Below are 27677 nucleotides of genomic sequence, written 5' to 3' on the forward strand. Positions count from 1 at the left end.
GTACACGCAAAGTGAACGGGGCACACGCAAAGTGAACGGGGCACACACAAAGTGAACGGGGCACACGGGAAGTAAACAGGGCACATGGAGTGAACAGGGCACACGGAGTGAATGGGGCACACGCAAAGTGAATGGGGCACACGGAAAATGAACAGGGCACACGGAGTGAACAGGGCACACGCAAAGTGAACGGGGCACACGGAGTGAACGGGACACACAGAAAGTGAACAGGGCACACACAAAGCGAACGGCGCACACGGAAAGAAAACGGGGCACACGCAAAGTGAACGGGGCACACGTAAAGTGAATGGGGCACACGGAAAATGAACAGGGCACACGGAGTGAACAGGGCACACGCAAAGTGAACGGGGCACACTGAGTGAACGGGGCACACGTAAAGTGAATGGGGCACACGGAAAATGAACAGGGCACACGGAGTGAACAGGGCACACGCAAAGTGAATGGGGCACACGGAGTGAATGGGGCATACGGAAAGTGAACGGGGCACACACAAAGTGAACGGGGCACACGGAAAGTGAACAGGTCACACGGAGTGAACAGGGCACACGCAAAGTGAACGGGGCACACGGAGTGAACGGGACACACAGAAAGTGAACGGGGCACACGGAAATTAAACGGGGCACACGGAACGTGAACAGGGCACACAGAGTGAACGGGGCACACGGAAAGTGAACAGGGCACACAGAGTGAACGGGGCACACGGAAAGTGAACAAGGCACACAGAGTGAACGGGGCACACGGAAAGTGAACGGGGCACACGGAAAGTGAACAGGGCACACGGAAAGTAAACGGGGCACACGGAAAGTGAACGGGGCACACGGAGTGAATGGAGGAGAAAGTGAGGTCTGCAGATGCTGGAGATCAGAGCTGGAAATGTGTTGCTGGAAAAGCGCAGCAGGTCAGGCAGCATCCAGGGAACAGGAGAATCGACGTTTCGGGCATAAGCCCCTCTTCAGGAATGAACGGGGCACACGTAAAGTGAACGGTGCACACGCAAAGTGAACAGGGCACACGCAAAGTGAACAGGGCACACGGAGTGAACGGGGCACACGCAAAGTGAATGGGGCACACAGAAAATGAACAGGGCACACAGAGTGAACAGGGCACACGGAGTGAACTGGGCACACGGAGTGAACGGGGCACACGGAGTGAACGGGGCACACAGAGTGAATGGGGCACACGGAGTGAACGGGGCACACAGAGTGAATGGGGCACACGGAGTGAACATGGGCACATGGAGTGAACAGGGCACACGGAAAGTGAACGGGGAACACGGAAAGTGAACGGGGAACACGGAAAGTGAACGGGGAACACGGAAAGTGAACGGGGCAGGTGCAAAGTGAACGGGGCACACGGAATGTGAATAGGTCACACAGACTGAACGGGGCACACGCAAAGTGAACGGGTACATGCAAAGTGAATGGGGCACACGGGAAGTGAATGGGGCACACGGAAAGTGAATGGGGCACACGGAAAGTGAACAGGAAACACGGAAAGTGAACGGGGCACACGGAAAGTGAACGGGGCACACGGAAAGTGAACAGGAAACACGGAAAGTGAACGGGGCACATGGAAAGTAAACGGGGCACACTGAAAGTAAACAGGAAACACGGAAAGTGAATGGGGCACACGCAAAGTGAACGGGGCACACGCAAAGTGAACGGGGCACACGCAAAGTGAACGGAGCACACGGGAAGTAAACGGGGCACATGGAGTGAACAGGGCACACGGAGTGAACGGGGCACACGCAACGTGAACAGGGCACACAGAGTGAACCGGGCACACGGAAAGTGAACGGGGCACACGGAAAGTGAACGAGGCACACGGAAAGTGAACAGGGCACAATGAAAACGAACGGGGCACATGGAAAGTGAACATGGCACACGGAAAGTAAACGGGGCACACGCAAAGTGAACCAGGCACACAGAGTGAACTGGGCACACGGAGTGAACAGGGCACAATGAAAACGAACGGGGCACATGGAAAGTGAACATGGCACACGGAAAGTAAACGGGGCACACGCAAAGTGAACCAGGCACACAGAGTGAACTGGGCACACGGAGTGAACGGGGCACACGGAGTGAACAGGGCAAATGGAAAGAGAACGGGGCACATGGAAAGTGAATGAGGAACACGGAAAGTGAATGAGGAACACGGAGTGAACGGGGCACACGGAGTGAACAGGGCACACGGAGTGAACAGGGCACAATGAAAATGAACGGGGCACATGGAAAGTGAACATGGCACACGGAAAGTAAACGGGGCACACGCAAAGTGAACCAGGCACATAGAGTGAACGGGGCACACGGAGTGAACGGGGCACACGGAGTGAACAGGGCACAATGAAAATGAACGGGGCACATGGAAAGTGAACATGGCACACGGAAAGTAAACGGGGCACACACAAAGCGAACGGGGCACATAGAGTGAACGGGGCACACGGAGTGAACGGGGCACACGGAGTGAACAGGGCACATGGAAAGTGAACGGGGCACACGCAAAGTGAATGGGGCACACGGAAAGTAAATGGGGCACACGGAAAGTAAATGGGGCACACGGTGTGAACAGGGCACACGGAGTGAACGGGGCACACGCAAAGTGAATGGGGCACATGGAAAATGAATGGGGCACACGGAAAGTAAATGGGGCACACGGAAAGTGAACGGGGCACACGGAAAGTAAATGGGGCACACGGAAAGTAAATGGGGCACACGGTGTGAACAGGGCACACGGAGTGAACAGGGCACACAGAAAGTGAACGGGGCACACGGAAAGTGAATGGGGCACACGCAAAGTGAACCAGGCACACGGAGTGAACGGGGCACACGGAGTGAACGGGGCACACGGAAAGTGAACGGGGCACACGGAGTGAACAGAGCACATGGAACGTGAAAGGGACACATGGAGTGAACAGGGCACATGGAAAGTGAACAGGGCACACGCAAAGTGAATGGGGCACACGGAAAGTGAATGGGGCACACGGAAAGTGAATGGGACACACGGAAAGTGAACAGGAAACACGGAAAGTGAATGGGGCACACGGAGTGAACGGGGTACACGCAAAGTGAACGGGGCACACGCAAAGTGAACGGGGCACACACAAAGTGAACGGGGCACACGGGAAGTAAACAGGGCACATGGAGTGAACAGGGCACACGGAGTGAATGGGGCACACGCAAAGTGAATGGGGCACACGGAAAATGAACAGGGCACACGGAGTGAACAGGGCACACGCAAAGTGAACGGGGCACACGGAGTGAACGGGACACACAGAAAGTGAACAGGGCACACACAAAGCGAACGGCGCACACGGAAAGAAAACGGGGCACACGCAAAGTGAACGGGGCACACGTAAAGTGAATGGGGCACACGGAAAATGAACAGGGCACACGGAGTGAACAGGGCACACGCAAAGTGAACGGGGCACACTGAGTGAACGGGGCACACGTAAAGTGAATGGGGCACACGGAAAATGAACAGGGCACACGGAGTGAACAGGGCACACGCAAAGTGAACGGGGCACACGGAGTGAATGGGGCATACGGAAAGTGAACGGGGCACACACAAAGTGAACGGGGCACACGGAAAGTGAACAGGTCACACGGAGTGAACAGGGCACACGCAAAGTGAACGGGGCACACGGAGTGAACGGGACACACAGAAAGTGAACGGGGCACACGGAAATTAAACGGGGCACACGGAACGTGAACAGGGCACACAGAGTGAACGGGGCACACGGAAAGTGAACAGGGCACACAGAGTGAACGGGGCACACGGAAAGTGAAAAAGGCACACAGAGTGAACGGGGCACACGGAAAGTGAACGGGGCACACGGAAAGTGAACAGGGCACACGGAAAGTAAACGGGGCACACGGAAAGTGAACGGGGCACACGGAGTGAATGGAGGAGAAAGTGAGGTCTGCAGATGCTGGAGATCAGAGCTGGAAATGTGTTGCTGGAAAAGCGCAGCAGGTCAGGCAGCATCCAGGGAACAGGAGAATCGACGTTTCGGGCATAAGCCCCTCTTCAGGAATGAACGGGGCACACGTAAAGTGAACGGTGCACACGCAAAGTGAACAGGGCACACGCAAAGTGAACAGGGCACACGGAGTGAACGGGGCACACGCAAAGTGAATGGGGCACACAGAAAATGAACAGGGCACACAGAGTGAACAGGGCACACGGAGTGAACTGGGCACACGGAGTGAACGGGGCACACGGAGTGAACGGGGCACACAGAGTGAATGGGGCACACGGAGTGAACGGGGCACACAGAGTGAATGGGGCACACGGAGTGAACATGGGCACATGGAGTGAACAGGGCACACGGAAAGTGAACGGGGAACACGGAAAGTGAACGGGGAACACGGAAAGTGAACGGGGAACACGGAAAGTGAACGGGGCAGGTGCAAAGTGAACGGGGCACACGGAATGTGAATAGGTCACACAGACTGAACGGGGCACACGCAAAGTGAACGGGTACATGCAAAGTGAATGGGGCACACGGGAAGTGAATGGGGCACACGGAAAGTGAATGGGGCACACGGAAAGTGAACAGGAAACACGGAAAGTGAACGGGGCACACGGAAAGTGAACGGGGCACACGGAAAGTGAACGGGGCACACGGAAAGTGAACGGGGCACATGGAAAGTAAACGGGGCACACTGAAAGTAAACAGGAAACACGGAAAGTGAATGGGGCACACGCAAAGTGAACGGGGCACACGCAAAGTGAACGGGGCACACGCAAAGTGAACGGAGCACACGGGAAGTAAACGGGGCACATGGAGTGAACAGGGCACACGGAGTGAACGGGGCACACGCAACGTGAACAGGGCACACAGAGTGAACCGGGCACACGGAAAGTGAACGGGGCACACGGAAAGTGAACGAGGCACACGGAAAGTGAACAGGGCACAATGAAAACGAACGGGGCACATGGAAAGTGAACATGGCACACGGAAAGTAAACGGGGCACACGCAAAGTGAACCAGGCACACAGAGTGAACTGGGCACACGGAGTGAACAGGGCACAATGAAAACGAACGGGGCACATGGAAAGTGAACATGGCACACGGAAAGTAAACGGGGCACACGCAAAGTGAACCAGGCACACAGAGTGAACTGGGCACACGGAGTGAACGGGGCACACGGAGTGAACAGGGCAAATGGAAAGAGAACGGGGCACATGGAAAGTGAATGAGGAACACGGAAAGTGAATGAGGAACACGGAGTGAACAGGGCACACGGAGTGAACATGGGCACACGGAAAGTAAACGGGGCACACGGAAAGTGAACAGGAAACATGGAAAGTGAACGAGGCACACGGAGTGAACGGGGCACACGGAGTGAAAGGAGCACACGGAAAGTAAACGGGGCACACGGAAAGTGAACGGGGCACACTCAAAGTGAACGGGGCACACGGAAAGTGAACGGGGCACACGGTGTGAACGGGGCACACGGAGTGAACAGGGCACATGGAAAGTGAATGGGGCACACTCAAAGTGAACGGGGCACACGGAAAGTGAACAGGGCACACAGAGTGAACAGGGGCACACGGAAAGTGAACGGGGCACACTCAAAGTGAACGGGGCACACGGGAAGTGAACGAGGCACACGGAAAGTGAACGAGGCACACGGGAAGTGAACGAGGCACACGGAAAGTGAACCAGGCACATAGAGTGAACGGGGCACACGGAGTGAACAGGGCACAATGAAAATGAACGGGGCACATGGAAAGTGAACATGGCACACGGAGTGAACGGGGCACACGGAGTGAACAGGGCACAATGAAAATGAACGGGGCACATGGAAAGTGAACATGGCACACGGAAAGTAAACGGGGCACACGCAAAGTGAACCAGGCACATAGAGTGAACGGGGCACACGGAGTGAACGGGGCACACGGAAAGTGAATGGGGCACACGGAAAGTGAACGGGGTACACGGAGTGAACGGGGCACACGGAGTGAACAGGGCACATGGAAAGTGAATGGGGCACACTCAAAGTGAACGGGGCACACAGGAAGTAAACGGGGCACATGGAGTGAACAGGGCACACGGAGTGAACGGGGCACACGCAAAGTGAATGGGGCACATGGAAAATGAACAGGGCACACGGAGTGAACAGGGCACACGCAAAGTGAACGGGGCACACGGAGTGAACGGGACACACAGAAAGTGATCAGGGCACACGCAAAGTGAACAGGGCACACGGAGTGAACGGGGCACACGCAAAGTGAACGGGACACACAGAAAGTGAACGGGGCACACACAAAGCGAACGGGGCACACGGAAAGTGAATGGGGCACACGCAAAGTGAACCAGGCACACGGAGTGATCGGGGCACACGGAGTGAACGGGGCACACGGAAAGTGAACGGGGCACACGGAGTGAACGGGGCACACGGAGTGAACAGAGCACATGGAACGTGAAAGGGACACATGGAGTGAACAGGGCACATGGAAAGTGAACGGGGCACATGGAAAGTGAACAGGGCACACGGAAAGTGAATGGGGCACACGGAGTGAACGGGGTACACGCAAAGTGAACGGGGCACACGCAAAGTGAACGAGGCACACGCAAAGTGAACGGGGCACACGGGAAGTAAACAGGGCACATGGAGTGAACAGGGCACACGGAGTGAACGGGGCACACGCAAAGTGAATGGGGCACATGGAAAATGAACAGGGCACACGGAGTGAACAGGGCACACGCAAAGTGAACGGGGCACACGGAGTGAACGGGACACACAGAAAGTGATCAGGGCACACGCAAAGTGAACAGGGCACACGGAGTGAACGGGGCACACGCAAAGTGAACGGGACACACAGAAAGTGAACGGGGCACACGGAAATTAAACGGGGCACACGGAACGTGAACAGGGCACACGGAAAGTGAACGGGGCACACGGAAAGTGAACAGGGCACACAGAGTGAACGGGGCACACGGAAAGTGAACGGGGCACACGGAGTGAATGGAGGAGAAAGTGAGGTCTGCAGATGTTGGGGATCAGAGCTGGAAATGTGTTGCTGGAAAAGCGCAGCAGGTCAGGCAGCATCCAGGGAACAGGAGAATCGACGTTTCGGGCATAAGCCCCTCTTCAGGAATGAACGGGGCACACGTAAAGTGAATGGGGCACACGAAAAATGAACATGGCACACGGAGTGAACAGGGCACACGCAAAGTGAACGGTGCACACGCAAAGTGAACAGGGCACACGCAAAGTGAACAGGGCACACGGAGTGAACGGGGCACATGCAAAGTGAATGGGGCACACAGAAAATGAACAGGGCACACAGAGTGAACGGGGCACACGGAGTGAACGGGGCACACATAAAGTGAACGGGGCACACGGAGTGAACGGGGCACACATAAAGTGAATGGGGCACACGGAAAGTAAACGGGGCACACGGAAAGTGAACGGGCACACAGAGTGAACGGGGCACACAGAGTGAACAGGGAACATGGAAAGTGAACCAGGCACACGCAAAGTGAATGGGGCACACGCAAAGTGAATGAGGAACACGGAGTGAACAGGGCACACGGAAAGTGAACCAGGCACACGGAAAGTGAATAGGACACACGGACTGAACGGGGCAGACGCAAAGTGAACCAGGCACACAGAGTGAACGGGGCACACAGAGTGAACGGGGCACACGGAGTGAACGGGGCACACGGAGTGAACAGGGCACACGGAAAGTGAACAGGGAACACGGAAAGTGAACGGGGAACACGGAAAGTGAACGGGGAACACGGAAAGTGAACGGGGCACACAGAGTGAACGGGGCACACGGAGAGTGAACAGGGGACACGGAAAGTGAATAGGACACACAGACTGAACGGGGCACACGCAAAGTGAACGGGTACATGCAAAGTGAATGGGGCACACGGGAAGTGAATGGGGCACACGGAGTGAATGGGGCACACGGAGTGAACATGGGCACACGGAAAGTGAATGGGGCACACGGAAAGTGAACAGGAAACACGGAAAGTGAACGGGGCACACGGAAAGTGAACAGGAAACACGGAAAGTGAACGGGGCACACGGAAAGTGAACAGGAAACATGGAAAGTGAACGGGGCACACGGAGTGAACGGGGCACACGCAAAGTGAACCAGGCACACAGAGTGAATGGGGCACACGGAGTGAACGGGGCACACGGAGTGAACAGGGCACACGGAAAGTGAACAGGAAACACGGAAAGTGAACGGGGCACATGGAAAGTGAACAGGGCACACGGAAAGTGAACAGGAAACACGGAAAGTGAACGGGGCACACGGAAAGTGAACAGGAAACATGGAAAGTGAACGGGGCACACGGAGTGAACGGGGCACACGGAAAGTGAACCAGGCACACGCAAAGTGAACGGGGCACACGGAGTGAACGGGGCACACGGAGTGAACGGGGCACACGGAGTGAATGGGGCACACAGAGTGAACGGGGCACACGGAGTGAACGGGGCACACGGAGTGAACGGGGCACACAGAGTGAATGGGGCACACGGAGTGAACATGGGCACATGGAGTGAACAGGGCACACGGAAAGTGAACGGGGAACACGCAAAGTGAACGGGGCAGGTGCGAAGTGAACGGGGCACACAGAATGTGAATAGGTCACACAGACTGAACGGGGCACACGCAAAGTGAATGGGGCACATGGAAAGTGAATAGGACACACGGACTGAATGGGGCACACGCAAAGTGAACGGGTACATGCAAAGTGAATGGGGCACACGGGAAGTGAATGGGGCACACGGAAAGTGAATGGGGCACACGGAAAGTGAATAGGACACACGGACTGAATGGGGCACACGCAAAGTGAACGGGTACATGCAAAGTGAATGGGGCACACGGGAAGTGAATGGGGCACACGGAAAGTGAATGGGGCACACGGAAAGTGAACAGGAAACACGGAAAGTGAACGGGGCACACGGAAAGTGAACAGGAAACACGGAAAGTGAACGGGGCACATGGAAAGTAAACGGGGCACACTGAAAGTAAACAGGGCACACGGAAAGTGAATGGGGCACACGGAAAGTGAACAGGAAACACGCAAAGTGAATGGGGCACACGGAGTGAACGGGGCACACGCAAAGTGAATGGGGCACACTCAAAGTGAACGGGGCACACGCAAAGTGAACAGGGCACACAGAGTGAACGGGGCACACGCAAAGTGAATGGGGCACACGGAAAATGAACAGGGCACACGGAGTGAACGGGGCACACGGAAAGTGAACGGGGCACACTCAAAGTGAACGGGGCACACGCAAAGTGAACAGGGCACACAGAGTGAACGGGGCACACGGTAAGTGAACGGGGCACACTCAAAGTGAACAGGGCACACGCAAAGTGAACAGGGCACACAGAGTGAACGGGGCACACGGGAAGTGAACGAGGCACACTAAAAGTGAACGGGGCACACGGGAAGTGAACGAGGCACACGGAAAGTGAATGGGGCACACGGAGTGAACAGGGCACAATGAAAACGAACCGGGCACATGGAAAGTGAACATGGCACACGGAAAGTAAACGGGGCACACGCAAAGTGAACCAGGCACACAGAGTGAACGGGGCACACGGAGTGAACGGGGCACACGGAAAGTGAACAGGGCACATGGAAAGTGAACGGGGCACACGGAGTGAACGGGGCACACGGAGTGAACAGGGCACATGGAAAGTGAACGTGGCACACAGAGTGAACGGGGCACACGGAAAGTGAACAGGGCACATGGAAAGTGAACGGGGCACACGGAGTGAACGGGGCACACGGAAAGTGAACAGGGCACATGGAAAGTGAACGGGGCACACGGAGTGAACGGGACACATGGAGTGAACAGGGCACACGGAAAGTGAATGGGGCACATGGAAAGTGAAAGGGGCACACGCAAAGTGAACGCGGCACACGGAAAGTAAACGGAGCACACGGTGTGAACAGGGCACACGGAGTGAACATGGGCACACGGAATGTGAACGGGGCACACGCAAAGTGAACAGGAAACACGGAAAGTGAACGGGGCACACGCAAAGTGAACGGGGCACATGGAAAGTAAACGGGGCACACGGAAAGTGAATGGGGCACACGGAAAGTGAACAGGAAACACGGAAAGTGAATGGGGCACACGGAGTGAACGGGGCACACGCAAAGTGAAAGGGGCACACGCAAAGTGAACGGGGCACACGGGACGTAAACAGGGCACATGGAGTGAACAGGGCACACGGAGTGAACGGGGCACACGGAAAGTGAACAGGAAACACGGAAAGTGAACGGGGCACAAGCAAAGTGAATGGGGCATACGGAAAGTAAACGGGGCACACGGAAAGTGAACAGGGCACACAGAGTGAACGGGGCACACGGAAAGTGAACGGGGCACACTCAAAGTGAACGGGGCACACGGAAAGTGAAGAGGGCACACAGAGTGAACGGGGCACACGGAAAGTGAACGGGGCACACTCAAAGTGAACGGGCACACGGAAAGTGAACGGGGCACACGGTGTGAACGGGGCACACGGAGTGGACAGGGCACATGGAACGTGAACGGGACACATGGAGTGAACAGGGCACATGGAAAGTGAATGCGGCACACAGAAAGTAAACGGGGCACAGGGTGTGAACAGGGCACACGGAGTGAACATGGGCACACGGAATGTGAACGGGGCACACGCAAAGTGAACAGGAAACACGGAAAGTGAACGGGGCACAAGCAAAGTGAACGGGGCACATGGAAAGTAAACGGGGCACACAGAAAGTGAACAGGAAACATGGAAAGTGAAGGAGGCACACGGAGTGAAAGGGGCACACGGAAAGTAAACAGGGCACATGCAAAGTGAACAGGGCACACGGAAAGTGAACGGGGCACACGGAAAGTGAACGGGGCACACTCAAAGAGAACGGGGCACACGGAAAGTGAACAGGGCACACTCAAAGTGAACGGGGCACACGGAAAGTGAACGGGGCACACGGGAAGTGAACGGGGCACACGGGAAGTGAACGAGGCACACGGAAAGTGAACGAGGCACACGGGAAGTGAACGAGGCACACGGAAAGTGAACCAGGCACATAGAGTGAACGGGGCACACGGAGTGAACGGGGCACACGGAGTGAACAGGGCACACGGAGTGAACGGGGCACACGGAGTGAACAGGGCACAATGAAAATGAACGGGGCACATGGAAAGTGAACATGGCACACGGAAAGTAAACGGGGCACACGCAAAGTGAACCAGGCACATAGAGTGAACGGGGCACACGGAGTGAATGGGGCACACGGAAAGTGAATGGGGCACACGGAAAGTGAACGGGGTACACAGAGTGAACGGGGCACACGGAGTGAACATGGGCACATGGAGTGAACATGGGCACACGGAATGTGAACGGGGCACACGCAAAGTGAACAGGAAACACGGAAAGTGAACGGGGCACATGGAAAGTAAACGGGGCACACGGAAAGTAAACGGGGCACACGGAAAGTGAATGGGGCACACGGAAAGTGAACAGGAAACATGGAAAGTGAATGGGGCACACGGAGTGAACGGGGCACATGCAAAGTGAAAGGGGCACACGCAAAGTGAACGGGGCACACGGGACGTAAACAGGGCACATGGAGTGAACAGGGCACACGGAGTGAACGGGGCACACGGAAAGTGAATGGGGCACACGGAAAATGAACAGGGCACACGGAGTGAACAGGGAGCATGCAAAGTGAACGGGGCACACGGAGTGAACGGGGCACACGGAAAGTGAACGGGGCACACAGAGTCAACGGGGCACATGGAGTGAACGGGACACACAGAAAGTGAACAGGGCACACGGAAAGAAAACAGGGCACACAGAGTGAACGGGGCATACGGAAAGTGAACGGGGCACACGCAAAGTGAACAGGGCACACGGAGTGAACAGGGAGCACGCAAAATGAACAGGGCACACAGAGTGAACCGGGCACACGGAAAGTGAATGGGGCACATGGAAAATGAACGGGGCACACGGAGTGAACAGGGCACACGCAAAGTGAACGGGGCACACGGAGTGAACGGGGTACACGGAGTGAACGGGGCACACGGAGTGAACGGGGCACACGGAAAGTGAACGGGGTACACGGAAAGTGAACGGGGCACACGGAGTGAACGGGGTACACGGAGTGAACGGGGTACACGGAGTGAACGGGGCACATGGAGTGAACAGGGCACATGGAAAGTGAACAGGGCACACGCAAAGTGAATGGGGCACACGGAAAGTGAATGGGGCACACGGAAAGTGAATGGGGCACATGGAAAGTGAATGGGACACACGGAAAATGAACAGGAAACACGGAAAGTGAATGGGGCACACGGAGTGAACGGGGTACACGGAGTGAACATGGGCACACGGAATGTGAACGGGGCACACGCAAAGTGAACAGGAAACACGGAAAGTGAACGGGGCACACGCAAAGTGAACGGGGCACACGGAACGTGAACGGGGCACACGGAGTGAACAGGGCACACGCAAAGTGAACGGGGCACACGCAAAGTGAACAGGGCACACGCAAAGTGAACAGGGCACACGCAAAGTGAATGGGGCACACGGAAAATGAACAGGGCACACAGAGTGAACAGGGCACACGGAAAGTGAACGGGGCACACATAAAGTGAATGGGGCACACGGAAAGTAAACAGGGCACACGGAAAGTAAACGGGGCACACGGAAAGTGAACGGGGCACACAGAGTGAACGGGGCACACGGAGTGAATGGGGCACACGGACTGAACGGGGCACACGCAAAGTGAACCAGGCACACAGAGTGAACGGGGCACACGGAGTGAACGGGGCACACGGAGTGAACAGGGCACACGGAAAGTGAACGGGGAACACGGAAAGTGAACGGGGCACACGGAAAGTGAATGAGGAACACGGAGTGAACAGGGCACACGGAAAGTGAACCAGGCACACGGAAAGTGAATAGGACACACGGACTGAACGGGGCAGACGCAAAGTGAACCAGGCACACAGAGTGAACGGGGCACACGGAGTGAACGGGGCACACGGAGTGAACAGGGCACACGGAAAGTGAACAGGGAACACGGAAAGTGAACGGGGCACACAGAGTGAACGGGGCACACGGAGTGAACGGGTACATGCAAAGTGAATGGGGCACACGGAAAGTGAATGGGGCACATGGAAAGTGAATGGGGCACACAGAAAGTGAATAGGAAACACGGACTGAACGGGGCACACGCAAAGTGAACGGGTACATGCAAAGTGAATGGGGCACACGGGAAGTGAATGGGGCACACGGAGTGAATGGGGCACACGGAGTGAACATGGGCACACGGAAAGTGAATGGGGCACACGGAAAGTGAACAGGAAACACGGAAAGTGAACGGGGCACACGGAAAGTGAACAGGAAACACGGAAAGTGAACGGGGCACAAGCAAAGTGAACGGGGCACACGGAAAGCAAACGGGGCACTCGGAAAGTAAACAGGAAACACGGAAAGTGAACGGGGCACAAGCAAAGTAAACGGGGCACACTGAAAGTGAATGGGGCACACGGAAAGTGAACAGGAAACATGGAAAGTGAACGGGGCACACGGAGTGAACGGGGCACACGGAGTGAACGGGGCACACGCAAAGTGAACGGAGCACACGCAAAGTGAACGGGGCACATGGGAAGTAAACGGGGCACATGGAGTGAACGGGGCACACGGAGTGAACAGGGCACACGTAAAGTGAATGGGGCACACGGAAAATGAACAGGGCACACGGAAAGTAAACGAGGCACACGGAAAGTGAATGGGGCACACGGAAAGTGAATGGGGCACACGGAAAGTGAATGGGGCACACGGAGTGAACAGGGCACAGGGAGTGAACATGGGCACATGGAATGTGAACAGGGCACACGCAAAGTGAACGGGGCACACGCAAAGTGAACGGGGCACACGGAAAGTGAACGGGGCACACGGAAAGTAAACGGGACACACGGAAAGTGAATGGGGCACACGGAAAGTGAACAGGAAACACGGAAAGTGAATGGGGCACACGGAGTGAACGGGGCACACGCAAAGTGAACGGGGCACACGGGAAGTAAACAGGGCACATGGAGTGAACAGGGCACACGGAGTGAACGGGGCACACGCAAAGTGAATGGGGCACACGGAAAATGAACAGGGCACACGGAGTGAACAGGGCACACGTAAAGTGAACGGGGCACACGGAGTGAACGGGGCACACGGAAAGTGAACGGGGCACACAGAGTCAACGGGGCACACAGAGTGAACGGGGCACACGGACTGAACGGGGCACACGCAAAGTGAACCAGGCACACAGAGTGAACGGGGCACACAGAGTGAACAGGGCACACGGAAAGTGAACGGGGAACACGGAAAGTGAACGGGGCACACGGAAAGTGAATGAGGAACACGGAGTGAACAGGGCACACGGAAAGTGAACCAGGCACACGGAAAGTGAATAGGACACACGGACTGAACGGGGCAGACGCAAAGTGAACCAGGCACACAGAGTGAACGGGGCACACGGAGTGAACGGGGCACACGGAGAGTGAACAGGGGACACGGAAAGTGAATAGGACACACAGACTGAACGGGGCACACGCAAAGTGAACGGGTACATGCAAGGTGAATGGGGCACACGGGAAGTGAATGGGGCACACGGAGTGAATGGGGCACACGGAGTGAACATGGGCACACGGAAAGTGAATGGGGCACACGGAAAGTGAACAGGAAACACGGAAAGTGAACGGGGCACACGGAGTGAACGGGGCACACGGAGTGAACGGGGCACACGCAAAGTGAACGGAGCACACGCAAAGTGAACGGGGCACATGGGAAGTAAACGGGGCACATGGAGTGAACGGGGCACACGGAGTGAACAGGGCACACGTAAAGTGAATGGGGCACACGGAAAATGAACAGGGCACACGGAAAGTAAACGGGGCACACGGAAAGTGAATGGGGCACATGGAAAGTGAATGGGGCACACGGAAAGTGAATGGGGCACACAGAAAGTAAACAGGGCACACGGTGTGAACAGGGCACAGGGAATGTGAACAGGGCACACGCAAAGTGAACGGGGCACACGCAAAGTGAACGGGGCACACGGAAAGTAAACGGGGCACACGGAAAGTGAATGGGGCACACGGAAAGTGAACAGGAAACACGGAAAGTGAATGGGGCACACGGAGTGAACGGGGCACACGCAAAGTGAACCGGGCTCACGGGAAGTAAACAGGGCACATGGAGTGAACAGGGCACACGGAGTGAACGGGGCACACGCAAAGTGAATGGGGCACACGGAAAATGAACAGGGCACACGGAGTGAACAGGGCACACGTAAAGTGAACGGGGCACACGGAGTGAACGGGGCACACGTAAAGTGAATGGGGCACACGGAAAATGAACAGGGCACACGGAGTGAACAGGGCATACGGAAAGTGAACGGGGCACACACAAAGTGAACGGGGCACACGGAAAATGAACAGGGCACACGCAAAGTGAACGGGGCACACGGAGTGAACGGGACACACAGAAAGTGAACGGGGCACACACAAAGTGAACGGGGCACACGGAAAGTGAATGGGGCACACGGAAAGTGAACAGGAAACACAGAAAGTGAATGGGGCACACGGAAAGTGAATGGGGCACACGGAAAGTGAATGGGGCGCACGGAAAGTAAACAGGGCAGACGGTGTAAACAGGGCACACGGAGTGAACATGGGCACACGGAAAGTGAACGGGGCACACGCAAAGTGAACAGGAAACATGGAAAGTAAACAGGGCACACGGAAAGTGAACGGGGCACACGCAAAGTGAACGGGGCACATGGAAAGTAAACGGGGCACGCGCAAAGTGAACAGGAAACACGGAAAGTGAACGGGGCACACGCAAAGTGAACAGGAAACACGGAAAGTGAACGGGGCACACGCAAAGTGAACGGGGCACACGGGAAGTAAACGGGGCACATGGAGTGAACAGGGCACACGGAGTGAACGGGGCACACGGAAAGTGAATGGGGCACACGGAGTGAACGGGACACACAGAAAGTGAACGGGGCACACACAAAGCGAACGGGGCACACGCAAAGTGAACCAGGCACACAGAGTGAACGGGGCACACGGAGTGAACGGGGCACACGGAGTGAACGGGGCACATGGAAAGTGAACAGGGCATACGGAGTGAACGGGGCACATGGAGTGAACAGGGTACACGCAAAACGAACAGGGCACACGCAAAGTGAATGGGGCACACGCAAAGTGAATAGGACACACGGAGTGAACGGGTCACACGCAAAGTGAACGGGGCACATGCAAAGTGAATGGGGCACACGGAAAATGAACAGGGCACACGGAGTGAACGTGGCACATGGAAAGAGAACGGGGCACACGCAAAGTGAATGGGGCACACGGAGTGAACGGGGCACACGGAATGAACAGGGCACATGGAAAGTGAACGGGGCACATGGAAAGTGAACAGGGCACACGGAGTGAACGGGGCACATGGAGTGAACAGGGTACACGCAAAACGAACAGGGCACACGCAAAGTGAATGGGGCACACGCAAAGTGAATGAGACACACGCAAAGTGAATAGGACACACGGAGTGAACGGGTCACACGCAAAGTGAACGGGGCACATGCAAAGTGAACGGGGCACATGGAAAGCAAACGGGGCACTCGGAAAGTAAACGGGGCACACGGAAAGTGAATGGGGCACACGGAAAGTGAACAGGAAACATGGAAAGTGAACGGGGCACACGGAGTGAACGGGGCACACGCAAAGTGAACGGGGCACACGCAAAGTGAACGGGGCACACGGAGAGTAAATGGGGCACACGGAAAGTGAACGGGGCACACGGAGTGAACGGGGCACACGTAAAGTGAATGGGGCACACGGAAAATGAACAGGGCACACAGAAAGTAAACGGGGCACACGGAACGTGAATGGGGCACATGGAAAGTGAATGGGGCACACGGAAAGTGAATGGGGCACACGGAAAGTAAACAGGGCACACGGTGTGAACAGGCCACACAGAGTGAACATGGGCACACGGAATGTGAACGGGGCACACGCAAAGTGAACGGGGCACACGCAAAGTGAACGGGGCACACGGAAAGTAAACGGGGCACACGGAAAGTGAATGGGGCACACGGAAAGTGAATGGGGCACACGGAAAGTAAACAGGGCACACGGTGTGAACAGGCCACACAGAGTGAACATGGGCACACGGAATGTGAACGGGGCACACGCAAAGTGAACGGGGCACACGCAAAGTGAACGGGGCACACGGAAAGTAAACGGGGCACACGGAAAGTGAATGGGGCACACGGAAAGTGAACAGGAAACACGGAAAGTGAATGGGGCACACGGAATGAACGGGGCACACGCAAAGTGAACGGGGCACACGCAAAGTGAACGGGGCACACGGGAAGTAAACAGGGTACATGGAGTGAACAGGGCACACGGAGTGAACGGGGCACACGCAAAGTGAATGGGGCACACGGAAAATGAACAGGGCACACGGAGTGAACAGGGCACACGCAAAGTGAATGGGGCACACGGAGTGAACGGGGCACACGTAAAGTGAATGGGGCACACGGAAAATGAACAGGGCACACGGAGTGAACAGGGCACACGCAAAGTGAACGGGGCACACAGAGTGAACGGGGCATACGGAAAGTGAACGGGGCACACACAAAGCGAATGGGGCACACGGAAAGTGAACAGGGCACACGGAGTGAACAGGGCACACGGAAAGTGAACGGGGCGCACGGAGTGATCGGGGCACACGGAAAGTGAATGGGGCACACGGAAAGTAAACAGGGCAGACGGTGTAAACAGGGCACATGGAGTGAACATGGGCACACGCAAAGTGAACAGGAAACATGGAAAGTAAACGGGGCACACCGAAAGTAAACAGGGCACACGGAAAGTGAATGGAGCACACGGAGTGAACGGGGCACACGGAGTTAACAGGGCACACGCAAAGTGAACAGGAAACATGGAAAGTAAACGGGGCACACCGAAAGTAAACAGGGCACATGGTGTGAACGGGGCACACGGAAAGTGAATGGGGCACACGGAGTGAATTGGGCACACACAAAGTGAACGGGGCACACGGAAAGTGAACGGGACACATGGAAAGTGAACTGGTCACACGGAAAGTGGGCACACGGAAAGTGAACGGGACACGTGGAAAGTGAACTGGGCACACGCAAAGTGAACGCGACACATGGAAAGTGAACGGGACACGTGGAAAGTGAACTGGGCACACGGAAAGTGAATGGGGCACACGGAAAGTGAATGGGGCACACGGAAAGTAAACAGGGCAGACGGTGTAAACAGGGCACACGGAGTGAACATGGGCACACGGAATATGAATGGGGCACACGCAAAGTGAACAGGAAACACGGAAAGTGAACGGGGCACACGCAAAGTGAACGGGGCACATGGAAAGTAAACGGGGCACACGGAAAGTGAACGGAGCAAACGCAAAGTAAACGGGGCACACCGAAAGTAAACAGGGCACACGGAAAGTGAATGGGGCACACGGAGTGAACGGGGCACACGCAAAGTGAACGGGGCACACGCAAAGTGAATGGGGCACACGGAAAATGAACAGGGCACACGCAAAGTGAACGGGGCACACGGAGTGAACGGGACACACAGAAAGTGAATGGGGCACACGGAGTGAACGGGACACACAGAAAGTAAACGGGGCACACGCAAAGTGAACCAGGCACACAGAGTGAACGGGGCACACGGAGTGAACGGGGCACATGGAGTGAACAGGGCACACGGAAAGTAAGGGGGGGCACACGCAAAGTGAATGGGGCACACGGAAAGTGAATGGGGCACACGGAGTGAACGGGGCACACGGAGTGAACAGAGCACACGCAAAGTGAATGGGGCACACGGAAAGTGAATGGGGCACATGGAAAGTAAACGGGGTACACAGAGTGAACGGGGCACACGGAGTGAACAGAGCACACGGAATGTGAACAGGAAACACGGAAAGTGAACGGGGCACACGGAGAGTAAATGGGGCACACAGAAAGTGAATAGGATACACGGACTGAACGGGGCACACGCAAAGTGAACGGGTACATGCAAAGTGAATGGGGCACACGGAAAGTGAATGGGGCACACGGAGTGAATGGGGCACACGAAGTGAACATGGGCACACGGAAAGTGAATGGGGCACATGGAAAGTGAACAGGAAACTCGGAAAGTAAACGGGGCACACGGAAAGTGAATGGGGCACACGGAAAGTGAACAGGAAACATGGAAAGTGAACGGGGCACACGGAGTGAACGGGGCACACGCAAAGTGAACGGGGCACACGCAAAGTGAACGGGGCACACGGAGAGTAAATGGGGCACACGGAAAGTGAACGGGGCACACGGAGTGAACGGGGCACACGTAAAGTGAATGGGGCACACGGAAAATGAACATGGCACACGGAAAGTAAACGGGGCACACGGAAAGTGAATGGGGCACATGGAAAGTGAATGGGGCACACGGAAAGTAAACAGGGCACACGGTGTGAACAGGCCACACAGAGTGAACATGGGCACACGGAATGTGAACGGGGCACACGCAAAGTGAACGGGGCACACGCAAAGTGAACGGGGCACACGGAAAGTAAACGGGGCACACGGAAAGTGAATGGGCACACGGAAAGTGAACAGGAAACACGGAAAGTGAATGGGGCACACGGAATGAACGGGGCACACGCAAAGTGAACGGGGCACACGCAAAGTGAACGGGGCACACGGGAAGTAAACAGGGCACATGGAGTGAACAGGGCACACGGAGTGAACGGGGCACACGCAAAGTGAATGGGGCACACGGAAAATGAACAGGGCACACGGAGTGAACAGGGCACACGCAAAGTGAATGGGGCACACGGAGTGAACGGGGCACACGTAAAGTGAATGGGGCACACGGAAAATGAACAGGGCACACGGAGTGAACAGGGCACACGCAAAGTGAACGGGGCACACGGGAAGTAAACAGGGCACATGGAGTGAACAGGGCACACGGAGTGAACGGGGCACACGCAAAGTGAATGGGGCACACGGAAAATGAACAGGGCACACGGAGTGAACAGGGCACACGCAAAGTGAATGGGGCACACGGAGTGAACGGGGCACACGTAAAGTGAATGGGGCACACGGAAAATGAACAGGGCACACGGAGTGAACAGGGCACACGCAAAGTGAACGGGGCACACAGAGTGAACGGGGCATACGGAAAGTGAACGGGGCACACACAAAGCGAATGGGGCACACGGAAAGTGAACAGGGCACACAGAGTGAACGGGGCACACGTAAAGTGAACGGGGCACACAGAGTGAACGGGGCACACAGAGTGAACGGGGCACACGTAAAGTGAATGGGGCACACGGAGTGAACAGGAAACACACAAAGTGAACGGGGCACACGGAAAGTGAATGGGGCACACGGAAAGTAAACAGGGCAGACGGTGTAAACAGGGCACATGGAGTGAACATGGGCACACGGAAAGTGAATAGGGCACACGCAAAGTGAACAGGAAACACGGAAAGTGAACGGGGAACACGCAAAGTTAACGGGGCACATGGAAAGTAAACGGGGCACACCGAAAGTAAACAGGGCACACACAAAGCGAATGGGGCACACGGAAAGTGAATGGGGCACACGGAGTGAACAGGGCACACGCAAAGTGAACGGGGCAGACGCAAAGTAAACGGGGTACATGGAGTGAACAGGGCACACGGAGTGAACGGGGCACACGCAAAGTGAATGGGGCACACGGAAAATGAACAGGGCACATGGAGTGAACAGGGCACACGCAAAGTGAACGGGGCACACGGAGTGAACGGGACACACAGAAAGTGAACGGGGCACACACAAAGCGAACGGGGCACACGGAAAGTAAACGGGGCACACGCAAAGTGAACCAGGCACACAGAGTGAACGGGGCACACGGAGTGAACGGGGCACACGGAGTGAACGGGGCACATGGAAAGTGAACAGGGCAAATGGGAAGAGAACGGGGCGCACGGAAAGTAAGCGGGGGCACACGCAAAGTGAACCAGGCACACAGAGTGAATGGGGCACACAGAGTGAACGGGGCACACGGAAAGTGAATGGGGCACACGGAAAGTGAACGGGGCACACGGAGTGAACGGGGCACACGGAGTGAACGGGGCACAGGGAGTGAACAGAGCACATGGAACGTGAAAGGGACACATGGAGTGAACAGGGCACATGGAGTGAACAGGGCACATGGAAAGTGAACGGGGCACACGCAAAGTGAATGGGGCACACGGAAAGTGAATGGGGCACACAGAGTGAACGGGGCACACGGAGTGAACAGGGTACACCCAAAACGAACAGGGTACACGCAAAGTGAATGGGGCACACGCAAAGTGAATGAGACACACGCAAAGTGAATAGGACACACGGAGTGAACGGGGCACATGGAGTGAACAGGGTACACCCAAAACGAACAGGGTACACGCAAAGTGAATGGGGCACACGCAAAGTGAATGAGACACACGCAAAGTGAATAGGACACACGGAGTGAACGGGTCACACGCAAAGTGAACGGGGCACATGCAAAGTGAACCGCGCACACAGAGTGAACGTGGCACATGGAGTGAACAGGGCACACGCTAAGTGAACGGGGCACACGGAAAGTGAACGGGGCACATGGTGTGAATGGGGCACATGGAAAGTGAACATGGCACATGGAGTGAACGGGGCACATGGAAAGTGAACTGGGCACACGGAAAGTGGGCACACGGAAAGTGAACGGGCGCATGGAAAGTGAACGGGACACGTGGAAAGTGAACTGGGCACACGCAAAGTGAACGGGACACATGGAAAGTGAACGGGACACGTGGAAAGTGAACTGGGCACACGCAAAGTGAACGGGACACATGGAAAGTGAACGGGACACGTGGAAAGTGAACGGGGCACACGGAAAGTGAACAGGACACACGGAAAGTGAACGGGGCACATGGAGTGAATGGGGCACACGGAAAGTGAACGGGACACGTGGAAAGTGAACGGGGCACATGGAAAGTGAACGGGGCACACGGAAAGTGAACAGGACACACGGAAAGTGAACGGGGCACACGGAAAGTGAACGGGACACGTGGAAAGTGAACGGGGTGCTTGGGGAGTGAAAAGTTCAGAAGGGGAGTGAACGTGATACCTTGTGGTTGATAGATAGGCTTTGGGGAGCCAATTGGCCATCTCTTACATAAACACAGGGTTGATGATCTGATTGTCCTTCCCCTTGGCTGGATCATTATTTGATTCTATGATTTCTTGTCAGTTGGTGAGTGATAGTTTCACCAGAAAAAAAATCAATTGCTCTATCATTGCAAGTTGTTCAGTGTTATTGCCCATATTCCAATCAATTTAATCAGGTCCATTTTTCCTGAAGGTTGCTGCACAGGTGGAAAGAGTGGTCAAGAAGGCATATGGTATGCTTGCTTTAATTGGACGGGGTATTGAGTATAAGAGCTGGCAGGTCATGTTAACATTGTACAAGACATTGGTTTGGCCGCATTTTGAATACTGTGTACAGTTCTGGTCGCCACATTACCAATAGGATGTGGATGCTTTGGAGAGGGTGCAGAGAAGGTTTACGAAGATGTTGCCTGGTATGGAAGGTGCTAGCTATGAAGAGAGGTTGAGTAGGTTAGGATTGTTTTCATTAGAAAAAAGGAGATTGAGGGGGGACCTGATTGAGGTTTACAAAATCACGAAGGGTATAGACAGGGTGGATAGAGACAAGCTTTTGCCCAGGGTAAAGGATTCAATAACGAGGGGTCATGCTTTCAAGGTGAGAGGTGGAAAGTTTAAGGGGGATGCACGCAGCAAGTACCTCACACAGAGGGTGGTGGGTGTCTGGAACGCGTTGCCAGCAGAGGTGGTAGAGGCAGACACGTTAGATTCATTTAAGATGTGTCTGGTCAGATGCATGAGTAGGTGGGGAGCAGAGGGATACAAATGCTTAGGAATTGGGCAACAGGTTTAGTCAGTGGATTTGGATCGGCTCAGGCTTGGAGGGCTGAAGGGCCTGTTCTTGGGCTGTAAACTTTCTTTGTTCTTCCACCAACTGAGATTAGATTAGATTCTCTACACTATGGAAACAGGCCATTTGGCCCAACAAGTCCACACTGACCCTCTGAAGAGTAACCCACCCAGACCCATCCCTTATCCAAATTTACCCCTGACTCCTGCACCTCACACTATGGGCAATTTAGCATGGCCAATTCACCTCACCTGCACATCTTTGTGACTGTGGGAGGAAACCGAAGAATCCAGGGGAAACCCACGCAGACACAGGGAGAATGTGCACACTCCACACAGACAGTTACTCAAGGCTGGAATTGAACCTGAGTCCCTGGCGCTCTGAGGCAGCAGTGCTAACCACTGAGCCACCGTGCCAGCCATAAAGGATTCATTTCCATGAAAGACTCTCCTTGAACCTCTGCCTTTGTGTGAGGTGTGGTGACCCTCAGATTAAACCATCACCTGTCATCTCCGTCCGTAGTGAGCGACAGCCCGATGTGATTATGGCAACTTTCTGTGATGCTGACCTGTTGCTGGGTGAGCTGCTGTTTAATGTCATTGTTGTCGACAGCAATGTCCTTCTGAGCCTCTAGATGCTGATCCACTTCATCCATCCAACTTTGTAGCATCTTCCTTGACTCACTGAACTGCAAAGACAAGCATCACAGGGTCAAACAGTCCAATTCTCAACAAGAATGGGGGCAGGGTTAACACAGAATCATAGAATTGATATGATGCAGGAGGGGGCCATTTGGTCCATCCAATCTGCACTGCAAACCGCATTAGCCAGTTACAATCTCATCATTGTGAGGCAGGTCGTGCCTCACAAACCTTATTGAATTCTTTGAAAAGGTGACGAAGGAGGTTGATGAGGGGAAAGCGGTAGATGTGGTATATATGGATTTTAGTAAGGCGTTTGATAAGGTTCCCCATGGTAGGCTACTGCAGAAAATACGGAGATATGGCATTGAGGGTGAGTTGGAGGTTTGGATTAGGAATTGGCTGGATGGAAGAAGACAGAGGGTAGTAGTTGATGGCAAAGTTTCTTCATGGAGTGCCGTCACTAGCGGTGTTCCGCAAGGATCTGTTTTGGGACCATTGCTGTTTGTCATTTTTATAAATGACCTGGAAGAGGGGTTAGAAGGTTGGGTGAGCAAGTTTGCGGATGATACGAAAGTCGGAGGAGTTGTTGACAGTGAGGAAGGATGTGGCAGGTTACAGCAGGATATAGAGAAGCTGCAGAGCTGGGCAGAAAGGTGGCAAATGGAATTCAATGTAGCTAAGTGTGAGGTGATTCACTTTGGGAAGAATAACAAAAAGATGGGGTACTGGGCTAATGGTCGGATACTTGGTAGTGTGGATGAGCAGAGGGATCTTGGTGTCCATGTACACAGATCTCTGAAAGTTGCCACCCAGGTAAATAGTGCAGTGAGGAAGGCATATGGCGTACTGGCTTTTATTGGTAGAGGAATTGAGTTCCGGAGTCCTGAGGTCATGATGCAGTTGTATAAGACTCTGGTGCGGCCGCATCTGGAATATTGAGTGCAGTTTTGGTCGCCATACTATAGGAAGGATGTGGAGGCACTGGAACGGGTGCAGAGGAGGTTTACCAGGATGTTGCCTGGTATGGAAGGAAGATCGTATGAGGAAAGACTGAGACACTTGGGGCTGTTTTCATTAGAGAAAAGAAGGTTTAGGGGTGACTTGATTGAGGTGTACAAGATGATTAGGGGGTTAGATAGGGTTGACAGTGTGAACCTTTTCCCGCGTATGGAGTCGGGTATTACAAGGGGGCATAGCTTTAAATTAAGGGGGGGTAGATATAGGACTGAAGTTAGGGGTAGGTTCTTCACTCAGCGAGTCGTGAGTTCATGGAATGCCCTGCCAGTAGCAGTGGTGGACTCTCCCTCTTTATGGGCATTTAAGCGGGCATTGGATAGGTATATGGAGGATAGTGGGTTAGTATAGGTTAGGTGGGCTTGGATCGGCGCAACATCGAGGGCCAAAGGGCCTGTACTGCGCTGTATTCTTCTATGTTCTATGTTCTATCATGTTATCACTGCCATAGTACTTAGTGCAGCTTCCATTCCCACTCAGTCTGGGGTTTGTGAGAAATGATCTGAGTTTCACAGAGGATGAGAGCATTCTCCAGCCTGATGTTAAAGGGAATATGATGATATTTATGAAGTGCACTGTAAGCTCTGTGTCTGTTTTTTTTTTCCCTGCCTTTAAAAACAGAGCCACAAGGATCAAAAAAATCTGTTGTTAGTCACAGAAATTTACCCTGAGCTGCTGCATCATTTCACAGTGAGGAATTTGCTTCCTCATCTTGTCAACTGTGTGTTTTGAGGTGATGGGATCCTGCAGTGTACAGCCAATCAGGAGCTAGAGAGTTGTTCACAAGTGAGACCTATGGATCCCAGCTAACGGAGCGGGTTGGCCCTAGAAACAAGTTACAGGCTCACTGACACAGAGAGAGAGAGAGAGACATACACACACAAACAGGAGGGTATGCTGTTCTCCCCAGCAGAAGCTGCCTCTTCTCTGCAGTAGAAAAAAACTCCAGTCAAATTAACTGGTTACTTTTCCTGCAGCAGTTGCTGTGACTTTTAAATTGATAAACAGATTGGTCAGGTGGACAGATCAGTGACAGATGGAATTTATTCTGTTAAAGGCCAATTTTGAGGGTATTAGGCAAGAACTTTCGAAAGCTGATTGGAGGCTGGAAAATGGGAAGCCTTCAGAAATGAGATAACAAGAATCCAGAGAAAGTATATTCCTGTCAGGGTGAAAGGGAAAGCTGGTAACTATAGGGAATGCTGGATGACTAAAGAAATTGAGGGTTTGGTTAAGAAAAAGAAGGAAGCATATGTCAGGTATAAACAGGATAGATCGAGTGAATCCTTAGAAGAGTATAAAGGCAGTAGGAGTATACTTATGAGGGAAATCAGGAGGGCAAAACGGGGACATGAGATAGCTTTGACAAATAGAATTAAGGAGAATCCAAAGGGTTTTTACAAATACATTAAGGACAAAAGGGTAACTAGGAAGAGAATAGGGCCCCTCAAAGATCAGCAAGGCAGCCTTTGTGTGGAGCCACAGAAAATGGGGGAGATACTAAATGAATATTTTGCATCAGTATTTACTGTGGAAAAGGATATGGAAGATATAGACTGTAGGGAAATAGATGGTGACAGCTTGCAAAATGTCCAGATTACAGAGGAGGAAGTGCTGGATGTCTTGAAACGGTTAAAGGTGGATAAATCCCAGGACCTGATCAGGTGCACCCGAGAACTGTGTGGGAAGCCAGAGAAGTGATTGCTGGGCCTTTTGCTGAGATATTTGTATCATCGATAGTCACAGGTGAGGTGCCGGAAGACTGGTGGTTGGCTAACGTGGTGCCACTGTTTAAGAAGGGCGGTAAGGACAATCCAGGGAACTATAGACCGGTGAGCCTGATGTTGGTGGTGGGCAAGTTGTTGGAGGGAATCCTGAGGGACAGGATGTACATGTATTTGGAAAGGCAAGGATTGATTAGGGATAGGAGAAAGTGAGGACGCAGATGCTAGGGATCAGAGCTTAAAAATGTGTTGCTGGAAAAGCGCAGCAGGTCAGGCAGCATCCAAGGAGAAGGAGAATCGACGTTTCGGGCATAAGCCTGAAGAAGGGCTTATGCCTGAAACGTCGATTCTCCTTCTCCTTTGATGCTGCCTGACCTGCTGCGCTTTTCCAGCAACTAATTAGGGATAGTCAACATGGCTTTGTCTGTGGAAAATCATGTCTCACAAACTTGATTGAGTTTTTTGAAGAACTAACAAAGAAGATTGATGAGGGCAGAGCAGTAGATGTGATCTATATGGACCTCAGTAAGGCATTCGACAAGGTTCCCCATGGGACACTGGTTAGCAAGGTTCGATCTCATAGAATACAAGGAGAACTAGCCATTTGGATACAGAACTGGCTCAAAGGTAGAAGACAGAGGGTGGTGGTGGAGAGTTGTTTTTCAGACTGGTGGCCTGTGACCAGTGGAGTGCTACAAGGATCGGTGCTGGGCCCTCTACTTTTTGTCATTTACATAAATGATTTGGATGCGAGCATAAGAGGTACAGTTAGTAAGTTTGCAGATGACACCAAAATTGGAGGTGTAGTGGACAGCGAAGAGGGTTACCTCAGATTACAACAGGATCTGGACCAGATGGGCCAATGGGCTGAGAAGTGGCAGATGGAGTTTAATTCAGATAAATGTGAGGTGCTGCATTTTGGGAAAGCAAATCTTAGCAGGATTTATACACTTAATGGTAAGGTCCTAGGGAGTGTTGCTCAACAAAGAGACCTTGGAGTGCAGGTTCATAGCTCCTTGAAAGTGAAGTCGCAGGTAGATAGGATAGTGAAGAAGGCGTTTGGTATGCTTTCCTTTATTGGTCAGAGTATTGAGTACAGGAGTTGGGAGGTCATGTTGCGGCTGTACAGGACATTGGTTAGGCCACTGTTGGAATATTGCGTGTAATTCTGGTCTCCTTCCTATCGGAAAGATGTTGTGAAACTTGAAAGGGTTCAGAAAAGATTTACAAGGATGTTGCCAGGGTTGGAGGATCTG

General features: G+C 53.9%; 1 protein-coding gene across 1 annotated transcript in view; it reads right to left on the reverse strand.

Annotated features, from left to right (window-relative positions):
• Window positions 1–27677, reverse strand: part of LOC148150048 (microtubule-actin cross-linking factor 1, isoforms 6/7-like) — a 374112-nt gene that overhangs the window by 51775 nt on the left and 294660 nt on the right. Inside the window, exon 18 of the mRNA XM_087987781.1 lies at window positions 23608–23727. Within this exon, the coding sequence (XP_087843907.1) occupies window positions 23608–23727 (120 nt within the window). The remainder of the gene's footprint in view (window positions 1–23607; window positions 23728–27677) is intronic.

Source organism: Chiloscyllium plagiosum, unplaced genomic scaffold (assembly GCF_037043375.1).
Source record: "Chiloscyllium plagiosum isolate Xiang-an unplaced genomic scaffold, Cpla_swu_hap1 HiC_scaffold_5, whole genome shotgun sequence".
In the NCBI taxonomy this organism is placed as follows: Eukaryota; Metazoa; Chordata; class Chondrichthyes; order Orectolobiformes; family Hemiscylliidae; genus Chiloscyllium; species Chiloscyllium plagiosum.